Source organism: Nomascus leucogenys, chromosome 23 (genome assembly GCF_006542625.1).
Source record: "Nomascus leucogenys isolate Asia chromosome 23, Asia_NLE_v1, whole genome shotgun sequence".
Taxonomy (NCBI): domain Eukaryota; kingdom Metazoa; phylum Chordata; class Mammalia; order Primates; family Hylobatidae; genus Nomascus; species Nomascus leucogenys.
Window position 1 is genome coordinate 9,203,857 of NC_044403.1, and position 20,280 is coordinate 9,224,136.

General features: G+C 44.1%; 1 protein-coding gene across 3 annotated transcripts in view; it reads left to right on the forward strand.

Annotated features, from left to right (window-relative positions):
• Window positions 1-20,280, forward strand: part of BCAT1 (branched chain amino acid transaminase 1) — a 132,983-nt gene that overhangs the window by 38,508 nt on the left and 74,195 nt on the right. The window contains exons 1-3 of one of the 3 annotated variants that reach the window (XM_003265600.4): window positions 5,779-6,076; window positions 7,136-7,207; window positions 15,591-15,791. In XM_003265600.4, the coding sequence (XP_003265648.2) occupies window positions 5,858-6,076; window positions 7,136-7,207; window positions 15,591-15,791 (492 nt within the window). In that variant the 5' untranslated portion in view covers window positions 5,779-5,857. Of the gene's footprint in view, window positions 1-5,778; window positions 6,077-6,724; window positions 7,059-7,135; window positions 7,208-15,590; window positions 15,792-20,280 lie in introns of those variants that run through there. The other 2 variants (XM_030804613.1, XM_012502471.2) reach the window with 2 other exon arrangements.

The window sequence follows — 20,280 nt, forward strand, 5'->3', positions numbered from 1 at the left end:
CACCTCCCAGGCTCAAGTGATCCTCTCATCTCAGCCTCCCAAGTAGCTGGGACCACAGGTGTATGTCACCATACCCAACTAATCTGTTGTATTCTTGGTAGAGGTGGGTTTCACCAGGTTGCCCAGGCTGGTCTTGAACTCCTGAGCTCAAGTGACCTGCCCACTCGCCTCACTCTCCTAAAGTGGGGGGATTACAGGTGTGTGCGACCATGCCTGGCCTAGCTATTTACATTTAAATGTAAATTAAAATGAGGCAAGATTAAAAATTCAGTCCCTCAATCACACTAACCACATTTGAAGGGCTCAATAGCTACGTGTGGCTTAGTGGCTACCTGGCAGATATACAACATTTCCATCAGCACAGAAAGTTCTACTGGAAAGCATTGATCCAATCTCTTTGAACAGTCACAATGCATATAAAGTCCTTATTATGACTGTACAAGGGAAGACAATGAGTACAGGAAGGCAGAAAATAGAAAAAAAGGAAGGAGAAAGATTTAGGGTGAGGGAGAGCAGTTCGATGAAGGAAAGAAGCTCATATCTAGGAGTGGAGTGGACCCTGAGAACATGTTAGTCTATTATATTCTAAACTTTGGCAGTTAAAATTCCTAAGTATATTAAGTACATACTTTCTAAAATATTAGAGAGCTGCAGTTCAACAGATTTTTAACTCTCCACAGCATGTCTGGCATTGGGTGAGGCGGGATGGCTAGGTGAATAATATAGGTATTGTCATGCGCGTCCATGTGAAGAGACCACCAAACATGCTTTGTGTGAGCAATAAAGCTTTTTAATCACCTGGGTGCAGGCGGGCTGAGTCTGAAAAGAGTCAGCAAAGGGTGGTAGGATTATCATTAGTTCTTAGAGGTTTGGGATAGGTGGTGGAGTAGGAGCAATTTTTTGTGGGCAGGGGATGGATCTTACAAAATGCATTCTCAAGGGCGGGGGAGAATATTACAAAGTACCTTCTTAAGGGCGGGGAAGGATGTTACAAAGTACCTTCTCAAGGGTGGGGAGGATGTATCGTACAAAGTACATTCACAAGGGTGGGGAAATATCACAAAGTACATTATCGCAAGGGCAGGGAGGGTGTATTGTCACAAAGTCAATTGATCGGTTAGGGTGGGGCAGGAACAAATCACAATGGTGGAATGTCATCAGTTAAGGCAGGAAGGGGCTATTTTCACTTTCTTTGTGGATCTTCAGTTGCTTCAGGCCATCTGGATGTATACGTGCAGGTCACAGGGGATATGATGGATTAGCTTGGGCTCAGAGGCCTGACAGACATGAATTTCCCATCATAAAATTAGAAGAGCATTAATCAAATGATTAGAATAAAATATTACCATTATTTTGAAATGGCAAGCATTGGCCGGGCGCGGTGGCTCAAGACTGTAATCCCAGCACTTTGGGAGGCCGAGGCGGGCGGATCACGAGGTCAGGAGATCGAGACCATCCTGGCTAACATAGTGAAAACCCGTCTCTACTAAAAATACAAAAAATTAGCCGGGTGTGTTGGCGGGCGCCTGTAGTCCCAGCTACTCGGGAGGCTGAGGCAGGAGAATGGCGTGAACCCGGGAGGCGGAGCTTGCAGTGAGCCGAGATCGCGCCACTGCACTCCAGCCTGGGGCACAGAGCAAGACTCCGTCTCAAAAAAAAAAAAAAAAAAAAAGAATAAAATATTACCATTATTTTGAAATGGCAAGCATTGCATGTAAATAAACAGCAGAGGGACCCACTGCAGCCTAGACAGGTTTCGGAGATATTCCTGCCAAGGACATGGCACAGGAACTGAACAAGGAAGGATGACAGTGCCCGGCAAAGGCAGGGGAATGTTACAGGTATTTGGGCATCTGTGAGAAGGCCTGATGTCTGAAAGGACTGAAATAAATTAAATGTGTGGGGAGAAGAGAGAGAGAGAGCATAGCAAAAGGTGAGCTGGGGAGTCAGAGGCAGAAGGCAAAATCTGGGATGGGTTGGGAGCTTGCCAATTATTTTGTCAAATGGGTGATGTGAAATCTTGAAGGTTTTTTGACCAAGAGGAGATGTCTTCAGATTTGCATTTTGAGACATTTTCACCGATTGTCATGCTAAGAATGGCTTAAAGAGAAGCAAGGCTGGAGTCAGAGGAGCTACTTGGAAGCTGTTTGGTACTAGGATGGGGATAATGTGGTTGGAGAAATGGCAACTGTCAGGGTATTTGGAGCAAGAATGGATAAACATTGGTGATCATCACTTGGACGCATTTGAGGGACAACCCCTATGTTTCTACTAGAGCAACTACCTAGAGCGGGAGTAAGCAACTTACAGCCCACAGACCGCATTTGCTCTGTCCCCTGTTTTTCAAATACAGTTTAACGGAAACAGAGCCATGCCCATTCTTTCACCTACTCTCCATGGCTGACATCAGGCATGGTTCTAAGCAATATACATATGTTTCATATATTAATGCTCATCTATCCCAGTTGACAAACATGAAGTGTTGCTATTGTCTCATTTTACAGAGGAGAGAACTGACATACAGACATTCTCATTCGCACCCATAGCTTCAGTTACCACCTCTATGCCAATGATTCAATAATACCTCTAATCCAGACCTCTTCTCTGAGCTTCAGACAGGCAGATCTCTCACAGCCCGTCTTGGAGACACTTCAGAACTCATAGGTCCCAAACCAGACTCCTCCTCATCCCCTCAAACCACATTCTCTTTCAACATTCATTTTTTCTTAGTGAATATCACCAAATAGATGAGCAAGTCAGATCCAAGGAGGCCTCCTTGGTACTTCTCTCATCCTTGTCCCACCTTATATCATCTATTTTTCTTTTTCTTTTTTTTTGGGATGGTGTCTCACTGTGTCACCCAGGCAAGTGCAGTGGTGTGATCCTGGCCTACTGCAGCCTCAACCTCACCAAGTTCAGGTAATCCTCTCACCTTAATCCCACGAGTAGCTGGGACTACAGGCACACACCACCATGCCCGGCTAATTTTTGTATTTTTACCAGAGACAGGGTTTTGTCATGTTGCCCAGGCTGCCACCTTATCTCCATTCTTGTTGAAATCTGGTTGTTTCTCTCCACTTCTACTACCAACCACCAGCCAAGTCTGACTTATTAAAAGGATCATCTCGTATGTGGGTTCTGTAATAGCTTCTTCAAAATCCATTCCTCTCCACCCAGACCCTCTTCCAATCTGCAAACTGCAGCCAATACCTTCAATTCTGTCACCGCTCCCGCGTGCTCCACCTAATCCTTAACCTTTCAATGGTTTCTCTTGCCCCTAGGTTAAGCTAAATTGAAAACTGCTAAAGCTACAGCTTCTTAACGAAACTAGTAAGTACAGTGACTACTATGTCTGGTTTACTTCAGCTGTTGCTGACTAATAGCACTTCTTGAATGAAGAAATTATATTACCCTACTGTAGGGAAAAATTTGTACTTCAATGGAAAACTGAATTGTTTAGAGCAAACCTTTAAGGTTATCTGATTCTGATTCCATGCGCCCTTTCATTGGGTCTTACATTGTTTCATTGTTTTTAAGTTATTTTACAGAGGACTGATAGAAATGCAAAATAATTATTGCATGTAGTCATGCAAGTAAATTCTGAAGGTCAGGGTTCAATTAACTTCTCTCCCCTACTGTGGAAGAAGCCAATTTCATTTGTATATTCATTTCAATATTTCTGACCTATAAACATGCCTGTTCTTTGAACCAGTTTTTGTATCTGCCTGGTAACTTCATTAAATGATTTAAATAAACTCTATAATTTAGTTTATTGTATACCTGTATGACAGTCAGGCTTTTACCTTATTTTTGCTTTTCAAAATTATTCTTTAGCTCTCCCTAAGGCACTACTTGGCTGACCCTTTGGCTACTCACTAGCCCAAGCTCCATCCTCTTCTGTCTACCGCAGCCCCAGCCTCTCTTTTGGCCCTTTGTTCCAGCCCTCCTCAGAGAAGTTCTTGTGTCCTGGAACTCACTATCATACCAGGTGCTCTTCGTCCCTTCTTCCTTTAGTGAATTTCTTTAATCTTTCAGATTTCTGCTCAGGGATCTCTTGCTGAAAGCCCTTCCAGGCTTTTCTGAGTCAATACAATCCATTATTAGAGGCTCTTAGAGCACAGGCAGCACTTGTTATAATTTTACATCTGTCTGTGGGATTCCTTAACACTTTCTAACACAATTAACATTTTTCTCTCTGGCTGGGGGCAATGCATGATAACAGGAGGATGGTATGCTCTCAACCCTCCCCCAGCAACTAGCCCAGTGCTTCGAACATGGTGGATAGATACACCGTTTTTATTTTAGACAGATTTTTGAGTAGCAAGTACCTACTGCTCAGGAGACAGGTGGACTGAAAAAATATATTTGGGAATCATCAGCACACAGGTGCAGCCATGAAAATGCACAAGCAGCAAAACCATTGGCAGGAACAAAATGAAGGCTATTAGAGACCTTATTTGGGTAGAATAATTGGACGGAAGCCCTTGATGGGGAGGAAATAGAAGCAATTAATACAGATGGAGGCCGGGCGCCGTGGCTCACGCCTGTAATCCTAGCACTTTGGGAGGCTGAGATGGGTGGGTGGCTTGAGTCCACGAGTTTGAGACCAGCCTGGGCAACATAGCAAAACTCGGTCTCTACAAAAAATACAAAAATTAGCCCGGCGTGGTGGCGCGCCTGTAGTCCCAGCTACTCGGGAGGCTGAGGTGGGAGAATTGCTTGAACCGGGGAGGCGGACGTTGCAGTGAGCCGAGATCGCGCCACTGCACTCCAGCCTGGGCGACAGAGCGAGACTCCGTCTCAAAACAACAACGACAAAATTTATTTTATAAGCGACCCTGGACTTCCAGGGACACTCGCCACTCTATCGTGTCACGTGACCTCCCTGGACTGTGTGGTCTTTGGAGCTTGGGACCCCAACCCAGCGTAAGAGGCCTTTCTGTGCATTGTATAAAGGAGAGGAAAAGTGTAGGTTTTCTGAGTTGATAAGATTAGAGCTACAGTATATTGTCAGTAGTGTTGTATGAAACCATTTCAAAAACCAGACCGGATTTAACCGCTTTCACCCAGAATAAACTGCCCTCCCCCTCTTTCCAAGATCGAGTCAGCCCCAGTTACCACTTCCTATTCATTTAAAAACCAGGAAGCCTCGTAATTTAGGCTGACGTTGCCCCAGGAGAACACTGCATATTAGACAATAGCTATTCCAATCCTCCTTTCCCTCTCTAAACCGAGTAGTATTTCTAACATCACTTTTCCAGTCCTCTTTCTAAGTACTGCGATCACGAGCCTACATCGGAAAACTATGAAAACAGTATGATTGGAGCAGTTGATGGTCTGCTTTGCCTGAAAACGATGAAAGGCATTGAGACCTTTGGGCAGAAATGGCCCTTAGGGAATGCGAGCCTGGTAGCCCCGTAACACTCCGAGTTACAAATTCGGTTTGGGTAGGTGGCGCAGGGAAATCTAAAAACTGGATTCACGTTCTCCCCCTTCAGTTTGCATATAGGGGTCAGTGGCAGACAAGAGCAGACGCACAAATGTCAATCCCCGCCCGCAAACTCTCGAGGGCAGAAACTGCTTTTTGTCAGTTGGATTTGGAGTCGATGGAAAAGCTGCCCTAATGTAGTTTCTCCGAGGTTTCCTTAGCCTTGACCAAGGGGCGCTTCCCGGCCATTCACCTAGAGGTTGTTTAATAAACAAGGATGCTCGCGAAGTACCTGCGCTTGGAAAGGCGCTCGTTCGCGGCGCGCAATCTCGGGCCACCGCAAGCGACCCCGGTGACAGGGACAACCGCTTTGGTTTTCGCGACTGCAGACAGACTGGGACGAGACGGTTGAAGGCTCCTCCCCAAGGGATGCTGGAGGGGTTGCGTCGTACCTTGCGCCTGGCCCTGGCGCGCGGCCCCGGGTCGTGGTACCCAGCGCCCTACGGGCCGTGCGCCGGAGCTTGGCCACACCGCCTGCTTTCGCTTCCAGCCGCGAGCTCCGTGCCACCGCCGCTCTCTGCAGCCCCGCGTCCCCGCAGCCTCCCTATGGCCAGCCCGCTTCGCTCCGCTGCGGCCCTTGCCCGCCAGGTACCTCGAACCCGGGCGTTTGCGGAAGGGGGGAGGATTGGAACCCGGGTCTCGGTAGCTTGCGGGCCTGGCCGGGCGCCTTGTCGCCGTTTCCTGCACCATCCTCCTTCGCCTTGCCCTCCATTCCGCCTCCAGCGAGGCGTCTCCTCTTCCCCCCATCCCTGCCCGAAATCTGGAGTCCCAGCCTGCAATCTCCGCCTCTTGGAGGTTCCCGCTGTTCAGGTCTAACACCCCTGTGGGTGACCCGCTCCGGAGCGCGGCGAGGACCGCCAGGGGGGACGTGAGGGTAGCCATGGACTCGCTCTGAGGGAGGAGGCGAGAGCTGAATCTCTGGGCTGCCAGAACCCAGAGCCACATCCTACGTGCCTTTGCCACCCCAAAATATTTTGACCGCAGCCTTCTGCCGCCTTGGATCTTTCTTCCCCACCCCCACCCCCGTAGTTATTTAGCAGATTAGGCATTAAAACAAATGTCGGCAGGTTTTCCCAATTAGTCCCGCTTCCTTGTGTCTTTATCTTTTAAATTGCCCCCTAATACCATGAGGTTTAAGGTGTGGGGTGGATGCTGAGGCATCGGAGGACCCTGCTGGTGGAGAAAATGGTTCACGCCCGTCCCCGTCCCCTGTGCAGGCTTGCTATTGTGCGTCTGTGATTGACAAGACCACGAGGCTGAGCGCGCCCTGGAGATTTTTCTATAAATGGCTTAACACCCCAGTCTAGACTATTTGCTCGGATATAAGGGAGACAATTGTTTTTTTGTTCTTTGCCGGCGAACCCTGGCTCTGTAGGGCTGACCTGGAATTTAACCAGTCTTCCCTGAGCCGACAGAGGAGGACAAAAACGGCCGCGATCCCGGCAGGGTGGGAAGTGCAGGGCAGCGCTCCCAAGACGCGCTCGTTGGAGGTTCGGGCCTGGGTGCTTGGTTGTCTGAGCCCCTTTTTTTGTGTTTGCCTGGGTCCTGGAGAGGAGCGCACGGTATCATGGTGAGTGTCATGTAGGTTACCCCGGGCCCCGCTCACCCACCTGCATTTACTTAATGGTGGTTTAATTCTTCTTTAAGGATTGCAGTAACGGATGCTCCGCTGAATGTACGGGAGAAGGAGAATCAAAAGAGGTGGTGGGGACTTTTAAGGTAAGTTGCTTGCCAGGGGCTAAGTGTCTAAAGCAACATTCAACTGAATAAATCCATTTCTTGTGGAGATTCGGGTAAATTTTCACTGTGTGGGTTATCCAGTTCCTAGGTTGTGTTGCCAGACGTTTAAAATTCTACTCTTAGAGGAAAAAAAGCCATTTAGAGAGTGACAGTACATTCATCACAACAAAAATTATCTAGCAGCTAATTGCTGATTTTATTTTGAGTCATACATTTTTCTTGAAAAATAGTCAATTCGTAAATATTAACCTAGTTGTTTATCTGATTCCATAATAAGTACAAACCTTCACTCTACTTGTAGAAAAAGTTAAACTGTGATTTTTCTCTTTCAGCAGCACATAACACTCTACAGTGAAAGTGTTGCATTTTCTTCTTTTCTATCTGAATTGTGGGGTTTATATAGTAATTAGCTCATACTTCAAATAGTGACAAACAAATAAAGCACGTTGAAAATTGTACAAATACAAATGTAAGATGTAATTTTTTTTTTCTATAAGTCATTATCTCCTACCCTCTCTCCTCGTGGAGGTTTTAGCTTCTTCTTTTTATGCCTAGTGCTGCTCTTCTGCCTGTTTGAGTCACTGTCAATTGTCATCCATAGCACAGAGTGTCCTAATGATCTCACATCCTGGTGGTTCAGAGAGGGAAGGAAACTTGACTCATCAATTTCTCACACATTCAGCTCTCATAGTGTGCTAGAGACTGTGCCATGCATTGGACATCCAAAGGTGAATTCAAGATTAGGTCTCTACTTGCAAGGAATTTTTATTTTATTTTTCTTTTTCCTTCTCTTGCTGTCACCTTAGCAAGGATTTTTTAAAAAGCAAAATTAGAATATTGCAATTTCTTTTCTGTTTTTTGAGACAGGGTCTCGCTCTGTCACCCAGGCTGGAGTGCAGTGGCACGATCTCTGCTCTCTGCAATCTCTGCCTCCCAGGTTCAAGTGATTCTCCTGCCTCAGCCTCCTGAGTAGCTGAGATTACAGGTGTGTGCCACCATGCCCAGCTAATTTTGTATTTTTAGTAGAGATGGAGTTTCACCATGTTAGCCAGGCTGGTCTCGAACTCCTGGCCTAATGCAATCCACCTACCTCAGCCTCCCAAAGTGCTGGGATTACAGGCATGAGCCACCAAGCCCAGCCTGAAGAATTCTTTGCAAAGAAAAATATCAACTCAAATTTAAATAATCTTTTTCTTTCTTTTTCTTTTTTTTTGAGACACAGTCTTGTTCTGTTGCCCAGACTGGAGTGCAGTGGCACCATCAATTAGGGATCACTTTCGCCCTTGATCTCTCAGACTCAAGTGATCCTCTTAGCCTCTCAAGTACCTGAGACTATCGGCTTGCATGCCACCAGGCCCAACTAATTTTGTCATTTTTTCTAGAGATGGGATCTCCCTGTGTTGCTTAGAGTGGTCTCCAACTTCTGGGCTTATGCAGCCCTCCCGCCTTGGCCTCCCAAAATGCTGGGTCACAGGCATAAGCCACCATGCCTGGCCATAAATAATCTTTTTATTTGTTAATTTAGATGTCTGTATATTAGGTTTTAGTTAGGGGAATTGCCTGTTGACACTCATGTATTTACACATCAAAACATGAGTTGTGGATGTATTCACAGCACATATGTAATAAGGCATGTGTAAAAATGATACTGATAATTTAGGGAAGAAAAATCATAGATTTTATAGACCATCTTGGCTTTTGATACACTTTTCTCTTTTTTTTTAATTGATACATAATATGTGTACATACTTATGGGTTGCATGTGATATTTTGTTATATGCATAGACTGTGTAATGATCAACTCAGGGTCTTTGTGGTGTCCATCACCTTGAGTATTTAGCATTTCTATGTGTTGGGAACATTTCAAATTCTCTCTTCCAGCTATTTAAAAATATGTAAGTACAGGCGCGGTGGCACGCGCCTGTAATCCCAGCACTTTGGGAGGCCAAGGCGGGTGTATCACTTGACGTCAGGAGTTTGCGACCAGCCTGACTAACATGGCGAAACCCCATCTCTACTAAAAATGCAAAATTAGCCAGGTGTGGTGGTGTGCATCTGTCATCCCAGCTACTCAGGAGGCTGAGGCAGGAGAATCACTTGATTCTGGGAGGCAGAGTTTGCGGTGAGCCAAGATCGCGCCACTGCCTCCAGCCTGGGTGACAGAGCGAGACTCTGTCTCAAAAAACAAAACAAAAACAAAAACAAACAAACAAAATATATATATATAGCCTACATTGTTGTTAACTATAGTCACCCTATTCTGTTATGAACAGTAGAATTTATTGCTTCTATCTAACTGTATGTTGGTACTCATTAACCAACCTCTCTTCCTCCACCTACACCCTCCCCACCCCCTGCCATCTTCTGATATCTATCATTCTATTAATACTCTCTTCTTCCATGAGATCAACTTTTTTTTAGCTCTCACACATGAGTGAGAACATGCAATATTTGTTTTTCTGGGTTTTTTTTTGTGTGTTTGGCTTATTTCTCTATTTCTGTTTCTGTAATAAAACAACAGGCCGGGCGTGGTGACTCACCCCTGTAATCCCAGCACTTTGGGAGGCCGAGGCGGGTGGATCATTTGAGGTCAGGAGTTTGAGACTAGCCTGGCCAACATGGTGAAACCCTGTCTCTATTAAAAATACAAAAATTAGCCAGGTGTGATGACACATGCCTGTAATCCCAGCTACTTGGGAGGCTGAGGCATGAGAATTGCTTGAACCGGGGAGGTGGAGGTTGCAGTGAGCCGAGATTGTGCCACTGCACTCCAGCCTGGGCAACAGAGCAAAAAAAAAAGGTGTTGACTGAACCCTGGCTGAAACAGTTTTCAGGTGCTTTCAACAAATTTACACTTCCCTGCCCTGAGCCTCCCTATTTCAGAACAAATAATTACCCAACTGCAAACTTTGAATTAGGAAGTTGTTTTTAATATGCCCTGTTTTTGTCAATATTTCTTGCCATTTCACAATCAGTTATTGTGGCATTCCAAATTCTTCCACAAACATATGGTGTGAAACATCCTGACTTCGATGTCATCAGGGAATGTGGAGCATTGGAAAGAGACAGATTAATTATGCAGAAGAAAGTATCATTTGACAAAATATTATTTTTATTTATCTTTGGAAAGGAAATCTAGAAAAAGAAAATACTTTTTAAAGAACACTGATAAAAATTGTTTATAAAATTTGTTTCCTATAGGAAAGGAATTCTGGCCTGGCGCGGTGGCTCATGCCTGTAATTCCAGCACTATGGGAGGCTGAGGCAGGCGGATCATGAGGTCAGGAGATCGAGACCATCCTGGCCAACATAGTGAAACCCCATCCCTACTAAAAAAATACAAAAATTAGTTGGGCGTGGTGGCGCATGCCTGTAATTCCAGTTACTCAGGAGGCAGAGGCAGGAGAATCCCTTGAAGGTGGGAGTTGGAGGTTGCAGTGAGCCGAGATTGTGCGACAGCACTCTAGCCTGGAGATAGAGCGAGACTGTCTCAAAAAAAAAAAAAAAGGAAAGGAATTGTTCCCTTAAAACTGCATTTCATATCTGCCCCAAACGAGTCACACGTCTTCAGCTAATATTGCTTGTTTACGTTTGAACTTTATTCAACTCTATCACCTAATTTCAACTCTATTACCTAATTTAGTATTCTTAGGTAATTTCTCTTTGAGCTCAGGTTAAAAGTTGTTATTTTTGGTTTTCAGAGTTGCAGAATTTTTTTTTCAAATAGAGGAAAGTTCATGATGAGATTCTGAAGCCATCTAATCGTATATTACTTTGAAAAACTTGATATAGGCCGGGTGCGGTAGCTCACACCTGTAATCCCAGCACTTTCGGAGGCCGAGGTGGGTGGGTCACCTGAGGTCAGGAGTTCGAGACCAGCCTGGTCAACATGGTGAAACTGCATCTCTACCAAAAATACAAAACTTAGCTGGGTGTTGTGGCACATGCCTGTAGTCCCAGCTACTCGAGAGGCGGAAGCAGGAGAATCACTTGAACCTGGGAGGCAGAGGTTGCAGTGAGCCCAGATCACATCACTGCCCTTCAGCCTGGGTGACAGAGTGAGACTCCATCTAAAAGAAAAACAAAACAAAACAAAACTGGATATAGGGCACTGCTTAGGTACAAATCAGAAAGTTAGAGGTTGCTATTCATATCATTAAGAAATAACGTGTCTTACAAAAGAATGTAGCAGTTTACTGAAATAGAAGTCATACCTAGAAATGTAATAATTTATCTTTAATTGTTGGAAATTTAACTGATATTATGAAGTTCTAATTATAAGAACACTTATTTGAGGTTAAAAATGATCTTATTTTATCCCTGCTTTGCCACTAATTTGATCTCTCTGGAATAGTGGGTTATTGTGGGTCCTATGGGTATTTTAAGGAGAGGTCTCAGAAAACTAAAAATTATATATACTGGACCATAATCATTCTTGTCATTCACTCTCATCTTTCTGTTTTTGTTTTGTGTTTTACTACCTGCCCCCCTTTTACTAAGTAGTCTTAGTAAAAGAAAATTTGCATTAAGTTTGTCTTACTGTATTAATATGGCTCCAAATGTTTCTTAGCCCAGGGTCCTCCCCATTCACTGATAAAAGCTAACCCAAGGCAAATCACAGGTGTTATTGTGCAAGAATACTGTGAAACTATTCATGTAATAAAAAGTTTGTGTTAGAATTTCACTCTCTTTAAATCCTGGACATCTTCTATGAGTGTATCTGAAAGCAGCCAGACATCTTCAGTATTTAAGAAACCCTTTACTATTCTGTGTGCTAGGCACTGTGTTAGCTTTGGAATTCAACTGTAAATCTCTAGCCAGACTTCTTGTCTAAATAGTCCAGAATAGGGGTTGCTAAACTTTCTTTCTTTTTTTTTTTGAGATGGAGTTTCACTCTTATTGCCCAGGCTGGAGTGCATCGGTGTGTCTCTGCTGACTGCAACTTCTGCCTCCCAGGTTCAAGCAATTCTCCTGCCTCAGCCTCCCAAGTAGCTGGGATTACAGGCGTCCACCACCACACTCAGTTAATTTTTGTATTTTTAGTAGAGACAGGGTTTTGCTGTGTTTGCCAGGCTGATCTCAAACTCCTGACCTTTGGTGATCCACCTGCCTCTGCCTCCCAAAGTGTTGGGATTACAGGGTGAGCCACTGTGCCCGGCCTGCTAAACTTTCTTAAATGGCTAGATGATAAATATTTTAGGCTTGAGGGCCATCAGGTTTCTGTTACAACTAGTTGGCTGTGCTGCCACCGAAGATACAAGAATGGTGTGACTATGTTCCAATAACATTTTAATTCCAAAACAGGCCAGCTGGCTGCATTTGGTCTGCAAGTAAAGTCTGCCTGACCCCCTACCTAGTCCAGAGGATAACGGGAGAGAAAAGGGATTCAAAGCTAAAAATAATTTAGCTGGAATATATTTCTTTAAATAAACTTATTATACTTAGTAAAAAGTCTTTAATTAACATTTTTACTTGAATTAAATAGTGGTAAAACAGGCTGGGCGCAGTGACTCATGCCTGTAATCTTAGCACTTTGGGAGGTTGAGGCAGGCAGATTGCTTAAGCCCAGGAGTTCAAGACCAGCCTGGGCAACATAGTGAGTCCCTGTCTCTAAAAAAAATACAAAATAATAATAATAATGGTAGAACAAAGTCAATTTTTTTATCGAAACTTGGCATTTTATTGGCATATTACAAAGTAGCATTACTAGACTAGCCTGAACATTACAGTAATAGTCTATCCTTAATGCCTTTTGTGTCATTGTGATATGAGCTTTCTGATTGTTTTAGAATATGTTTTCAGCCTGAATATTATTCTAAAAATATAATTTACTATCATTCATAAGATATTAAATGACTCAGGTAGCTGCAAGGTAGTGAATTAAACAGAATTAGATCATTAAATCATTTTAAAATTAATGATAAGAGCAGATGATATAAAGTGAAGGTCTGTATTCAATTTGGGAGGGAAATGACTATTTTTGTATATTCAGAGAGATGGAGTTTGACATCCCTTCACAACCTGTTACAGGTTGAACTTGCCCCTGTTTTTTTAACTGATCAAAAAGTTCCTTCCCTTGTGTTTCTTTTTTCCTTTTTTCTTTTCTTTTCTCTTTTCTTTGCTTTCTTTTTTTTTTCTTCTGAGACAGAGTCTTGCTTTGTCACCCAGGCTGGAGTGCAGTGGTGCGATCTTGACTCACTGCAACCTCCGCCTCCTGGGTTCAAGCGATTCTCCTGCCTCAGCCTCCTGAGTAGCTGGGACTACAGGTGCATGCCACCACGCCTGGCTAATTTTTTGTATTTTTAGTAGAGACGAGGTTTCACCATGTTAGCCAGGATGGTCTCAATCTCCTGACCTTGTGATCCACGTGCCTCGACTTCCCAAAGTGCTAGTCTCCTGTGTTTTTGCCAGCATTCCACAGCTGCTATAAAGTTAGTGGTGGTATCACATGCAATTTGTATGCTTAATGTTTGGCCATTTGCAGTGGGCAAACTGGTTATGTCAGGAGCTGGTGAGATGCTGCTTGTGGGGAGTTGTTTCCTATTACTCTGATTTATCTTTGTTTAAATAACAGTTCCTTTGTTCACTGTTTCCTCCACACAGAACAGAGGATTTATATCTTAGTGTTCATTCTCAACTTTCCTGTTTTCAAAGAGGAAAACATTTGCTTCACTTTGCTCACTTCTTCTCCAGTGCACCCAGAGGATTTTGAAGGCTTATGCCAACAATTCTTCGGGGCAGTTGGAGTGTAACCATTGCTAAATAGCAGTTCAGTACTTAATGACATTCATTTTAGTTTAACAAATCGTTGTGAGTGTTGACATTTTTTATTAGGGAAAACATCTCTTTCCTCTTTCCCAATACTCAACATGAGTCCTATGATGAGAGTGAAAAAGGGTTGTATTCTTTTTTTGCATCATTTTACCCCATCTGCTATTTTGTCCCTCTTCTATATATCACTGAGATTTGGTTCTGATATTCTATTAGGCAGTGTACCTTGCAGAGATTATGAATAACTGGCCGAATTCTGAATGCAGGCATGATTTGTTCAGCTCAGAGTGTTAAATTTCTGTGTCAGCTGCCAACCTTTAAAAGTCATTTGATTTCCCTTTTTGCCCTCTGTATCATCCAGCCAGCGAATGCTCAGTAACTTTTCTTTTTTTTTTTTATTAATTTTTTTTTTGCACACAAAAACAATAAACATTTTCTAAAAATACATACAAACAAAAAGATGCGTATCAAACATATTAGGAAGGTTACACATGGGAAGTCGGGGAATAGAAATGGGGGGTGGGAGTTAAAATAAGGTAGAGAGGGACTTTATGTGGATCAGTGATAATAACTCAATCTTCTATTTGACAAAGAAGAGGGAGAAGGAAGAGGAAGAAAAAGAAAGTGGGATAAAGGATCAGAAAGGGAGGAAAACAGAAAAAATTAGAGTATGACTCCAGGGTAGACCTGTTTTGTTGTCACTGAGTTGGTTGGTTGGTTTGTCTGTTGTATTTTTCATGTTTCGCCAAGTTGGCCAGACTGGTCTCGAACTCCTAGCCCGAAGTGATCAACCCGCCTCGCCCCCCAGAGTGCCGGGACCACAGGCGTGAGCCACCACGTCCAGCCCCCACATTGCTTCTGGCCTCCATGGTAGACCTCCCAGACGGAGCGGCCGGGCAGAGGCGCTCCTCACTTCTTCCCAGACAATGGGTGGCCGGGCAGAGGCGCTCCTCACTTCCCAGACTGGGCGGCCAGGCAGAGACGCTCCTCACTTCTTCCCAGACGATAGGTGGCCGGGCAGAGGCGCCCCTCACTTCCCAGACAATGGGTGGCCGGGCAGAGGCGCCCCTCACTTACCAGACGATGGGTGGCCGGGCAGAGGTGCTCCTCACTTCCCAGACGGGGCGGCCGGGCCGAGGCGCTCCTCACTTCCCAGATGGGGCGGCCGGGCCGAGGCGCTCCTCACTTCTTCCCGGACGGGGCGGCCGGGCAGAGGCGCTCCCCACCTCCCAGACGGGGCGGTGGCCGGGCAGGGGCTCGGGAGGCTGAGGCGGGCAGAGCACTCGGCGTCAGGAGCTGGTGAGCAGCGTGGCCAACATGGCGACCGCGCGCCTGCAGCCAAACGAGAAAAAGCAGGCAGCGGTGGCGCGCGGCGGCAGTCCCAGGCAGTCCGCGGCGCGGGCAGCAGCGCGCTGAGTAGATTGCAGCCTGGGCCACAGAGGGAAAGAAGAAAGAAAGAAAGAGAGAGAGAGAAAGAGAGAGAGAGAGGGAGGGAGGAAGGAAGGAAGGAAGGAAGGAAGGAAGGAGAGAGAGAGAGAGAGGCGAATGCTCAGTAACTTTTCTATAAATAGTGATGATTTTTCTTCCCCAGGCTAAAGACTTAATAGTCACACCAGCTACCATTTTAAAGGAAAAACCAGACCCCAATAATCTGGTTTTTGGAACTGTGTTCACGGATCACATGCTGACGGTGGAGTGGTCCTCAGAGTTTGGATGGGAGAAACCTCATATCAAGCCTCTTCAGAACCTGTCATTGCACCCTGGCTCATCGGCTTTGCACTATGCAGTGGAAGTAAGTACATGGGAATTAAAGAGAGTGACATGCTTGCACTTCACTGTGGGTACTAAGTAGCTCCTCCTGCTAAAATACCTCTTGGGCAGTACGGGCTTTATCATATTTACCAGAGGAAGCCGAAAATGTCTTTAAAAATTTTCCTGTAGACAGTTGGATTGAAGATAAATCTTAGCAGCTAATTTTTCAGATAATCTTATATTTTCTGTGATGTCAATAAAAAATCATTTAGAGCAAATAGAAAGGATAGCTGGTGGGAAAATTGGCAATTAAAAAGCCAGCCCTGTTGATATTTTAATAAGTCACCTTTCTTCTTAGATCTTCTAATAATTGAGAAAGGGTCATTGAGAACAATATTATGATTCAATTTTAATGCTAACTCCATGTTTTTATGACCAGTAATAATGTCTAGTTATGCATGTTAAGGGACATGTAATTAAATGTCCTCCTTCAGCCATGAGTTGAAATAATTATAAGCATAAAATGTTTAGAGAATTCTTTCCCTGGTCCTTTTCAGGGTACACAATTAACCAGATGCACAATATACTTCCCATTGTCTTGATTCTCATTGCACTTTACTTTTGAATGATTTGGACATCTTTCCCAGAATAATAGGGGTGCTGGAAATAATAATAGTCTTCCTATTAAGTGCTAAAATATGGCAATAGTAAAATATTAATAGATATAATGATAAAATAACAACTTTTGTTTATTGAATTCCTGCAATACATTCTGTATTATGTTCCATATATGAATCATCTCATTTAATTACCTTAAGTGAGAAGGCACGTGATTAAGCATTCAGGTTCTGAAGTCAGACTTCCTGGGCTCAAATTCGATCTTAGGAACCTTTATGACTTGGAGAATTTAATCATTTGTGCTTTAATTTCTTTATCTATAAAATTGGGATAGTTATAATACCTATCTTATAGTGATCTCATAAGTATAAAACGAAGTAATTTCTCTAAGCATATAGAGTCATGTCTGGCGCATAGTGAGAGCCCAGTTGTTAGCAATAATAATTAACCTTTGAAGCAGTGGTCTCATCCATTATAAAAGGAGGCTCAGAAGAGTTGTTTCTTAACTAATATTACACAGCAGTAAGGGTGGAGCTAAGGTTCCAATGAGAAGCTTCTTTCTGTTACATAACCCCTAAATGTATACACCAAAATTACTAGGATGCTTTTGCAATTAACTCCTTCAAAATTATAAATTCATATAATTTTGGAAGGATATTCACTGTCCATATGTATCCACAAAATGTTGAATTTAGGAATCTAAGTTTCTGTCCCCAGCTCTTCCTCTTATGTCAATTTGAATGAGTTCTTTCATTATTTGCCACAAGCCCTCACCATGTCATAAGGTATAATAAAGAACACATGAAATGAAGTGCTTTTATTTATTTATTTTTTTTTCAGACAGAGTCTTGCTCTGTCATCCAGGCTGGAGTGCAGTGGCACGATCATGGCTCACTGCAGCCTCAATCTCCTGGGCTCAAGCAATCCTCATACCTCAGCCTCCTGAGTAGCTGGGACCACAGACACACGTCACCATGTCTGGCTAATTTTTACATATTTTGTTGAGACTGGGTTTTGCCATGTTGCCCAGGCTGGTCTCAAACTCCTGGGCTCAAGCGATCCTCTTGCCTTGGCTTCTTCAAGTGCTGGGATTACAGCCATGAGCCACTGCGCCTGGCGATGTGCTTTTAAATTTGAAAGAAATAATATGCCCAAGCCCAGGTCACTGGTTCTCAAACTTAATGTGCATCAGAATCAGCTGGCTACACCTCCAGAGTTTCCCATTTCTAACAAGTGTCCAGATCATGTTAATTTTGTTGCTCCAGGGACCACATTTTGGGAATTGCTGGCCTATGGGAAATAAATGAGAAATGATTTAATGTCATTTTTGGAAGTTAAAAAAGATTTTGGTGGTCACTGGTTTTTGAAAACTCTTTGAAGACTGGGTGGGGTGGTACACACCTGTAATTTCAGCAGTTTCGGGGAGGTGGGGTTCTTGGGAAATGAGCTCTCCACCCATGGGATCTGATGCTATTTCCACGTAGGTAATATCAGAGTTGTTCAAACTAGAGTGACTCCATCCTGAATAGGGGCTGGGTAAAATAAGGCTGAGACCTACTGGGCTGCAACATGATGAGACCCTGACTCTATTAAAAAAAAAAACAAAAAACAAAAAATGGCCGGGCGAGGTGGCTCACGCCTGTAATCCCAGCACTTTGGGAGGCCAAGGCGGGTGGATCACGAGGTCAGGAGATCGAGACCATCCTGGCTAACATAGTGAAACCCTGTCTCTACTAAAAATACAAAAAAAAAAAAAAAAAATTAGCTGGGCATGGTGGCAGGCGCCTACAGTCCAAGCTACTCGGGAGGCTGAGGCAGGAGAATGGCGTGAACCCAGGAGGCAGAGCTTGCAGTCAGCCGAGATCACGCCACTGCACTGCACACTGGGCGACAGAACGAGACTCTGTCTCAAAAAAAGAAAAAAAAAACAGCAACAACTCTTTGGCCATCTATTTAGATGAGTTGGAATGCTACTTTGATTAGTTTTGCCTATTTAGAATTTTGTAATTAGGGTAGTTTAAAAAAAAAACTCTCAAATTACTGTTATCCTTTGTTAAAAACCAAAATCTTTTATTATTAGTCTTCTGCTTACAATATAAGTAAAATAAATGTTCTGTATTAATAACTGGATTGTATATTGCATGGTTACCACTATGTAACAAAATCAATAGCTTAAAATTACAAGCATCGTTTTAAAATTATTTTTCATGTTTCTGGGGTTGACTAGGATGGCTAAGTGGTTTTTGCTTGGGATCTGTCACACGGTTGCTGTCAGTGGCTGGGGTTAGAGTCAGCTCACAGGCTTCCTAACTTGTATGGTGATGGTGGGAGTGTCCCTTAGCATGCTAATGCTTCACAGTTTGTGTATAATGAACAGTGAGGATGACCAGAGGTCACTTTCATTGCCATCTGGGCTGCAAAACTCAAGGAGTTGAAGGCTCTTCCGGCATTATTTGTTCTCCATGTGGTCTCCACAGGATGGCGGTCACAGAGTAGGCAGCCTTCTTATGTGCTAACCTAGGGCCCAAGATCTGTATGTCTCAGCTGACTGAGCCCAGATGGAAGCTCTATTGCTGTTTATGCCCTAGCCTCAAAACTACTCTTTCAGGAAAAATTCTCCAACCGAGTTTTTCCTCTACTCTCACACCACCACCACAATAGTCAACATAGGAGACTTCTGTGATCAAAGGTTTGGGGATTTCTCCCCACCACCAAGCAGTGAACCCCAGCTAGGTGTCCTCCAATTCAATTGCCACACTGTTATTACGGGAAAGGGGTCCCAATCCAGACCCGAAGAGAACGTTCCTGGATGTTGCACGAGAAAGAATTCGGGGCGAGTCCATAAAGTAAAAGAAAATTTATTAAGAAAGTAAAGGAAAAAAAGAATGGCTACTCCATAGACAGAGTAGCTCTGAGGGCTGCTGGTTGGCTATTTTAATGGTTATTTCTTGATCATTTGCTAAAGAAGGGGTAGATTATTCATAAATTTTCCGGAAAAGGGATGGGCAATTCCTGGAACTGAGGGTTCCTCCCCTTTTTAGACCTTGTAGGGTAACTTCTCATCATTGCCATGGCCTCTGTAAATTGTCATGACACTGGTAGGAGTGTCTGTTAGCATGCTAATGCATTATAATTAGCTTATAATGAGCAGCAAAGACGGCCAGACATCACTTTCATTGCCATATGGGATTTGGCCGCTTTTGGCTGGCTTCTTTACCACATCCTGTTTTACCAGTGGGGTCTTTGTGACCTGTATCTTGTGCCGACCTCCTATCTCATCCTGTGACCTGGAATACTAATCTCCTGAGAATGTGGCCCAGTAGGTTTCAGCCTTATTTTACCCAGCCCCTAATCAGGATGGAGTCGCTCTGGTCCAAACACCTCTGACATTATCCACCTGGAAATAGTGTCAGATCCCATGGGTTAAGGGTTCATTCCCCAAGACCCTAACCACCCCACCTGGCCCAGACACTTGGACAGGCCTTTGTAACCACCGTCATGACTCATAAGAGTAAGGCAGAAATAATACTGTGTGATTTACGGTTCCTGGCTGGTAACTTCCATAGCCCTGTTACAGTCTTTTGTTATAATACTGGGTGTGTTAGGCCTCAGGGGCAGGAAGCAGAATCTCTCTGACCTGGCCTCTGGAATGTCTAACTGAGTGGCATCAAGTTGGAGTTCTCATGACCCCCTCTTCTGGTTTGATTAATTTACTGGAGCAGCTCACAAAACTCAGGGAAACACTTAGGTTTAGTGGTTTATTATAAAGGACATTGCAAAGTGTATAGATGAAGCGATGTGTAGGGTGAGGTATCGGGGGACAGAGTGCAGGGCTTCCATGCCCTCCCTGGGTGTGCCACCCTTTAGGAACCTCCATATGTTCTGCTATCCGGAAGCTCACTGAACTCATT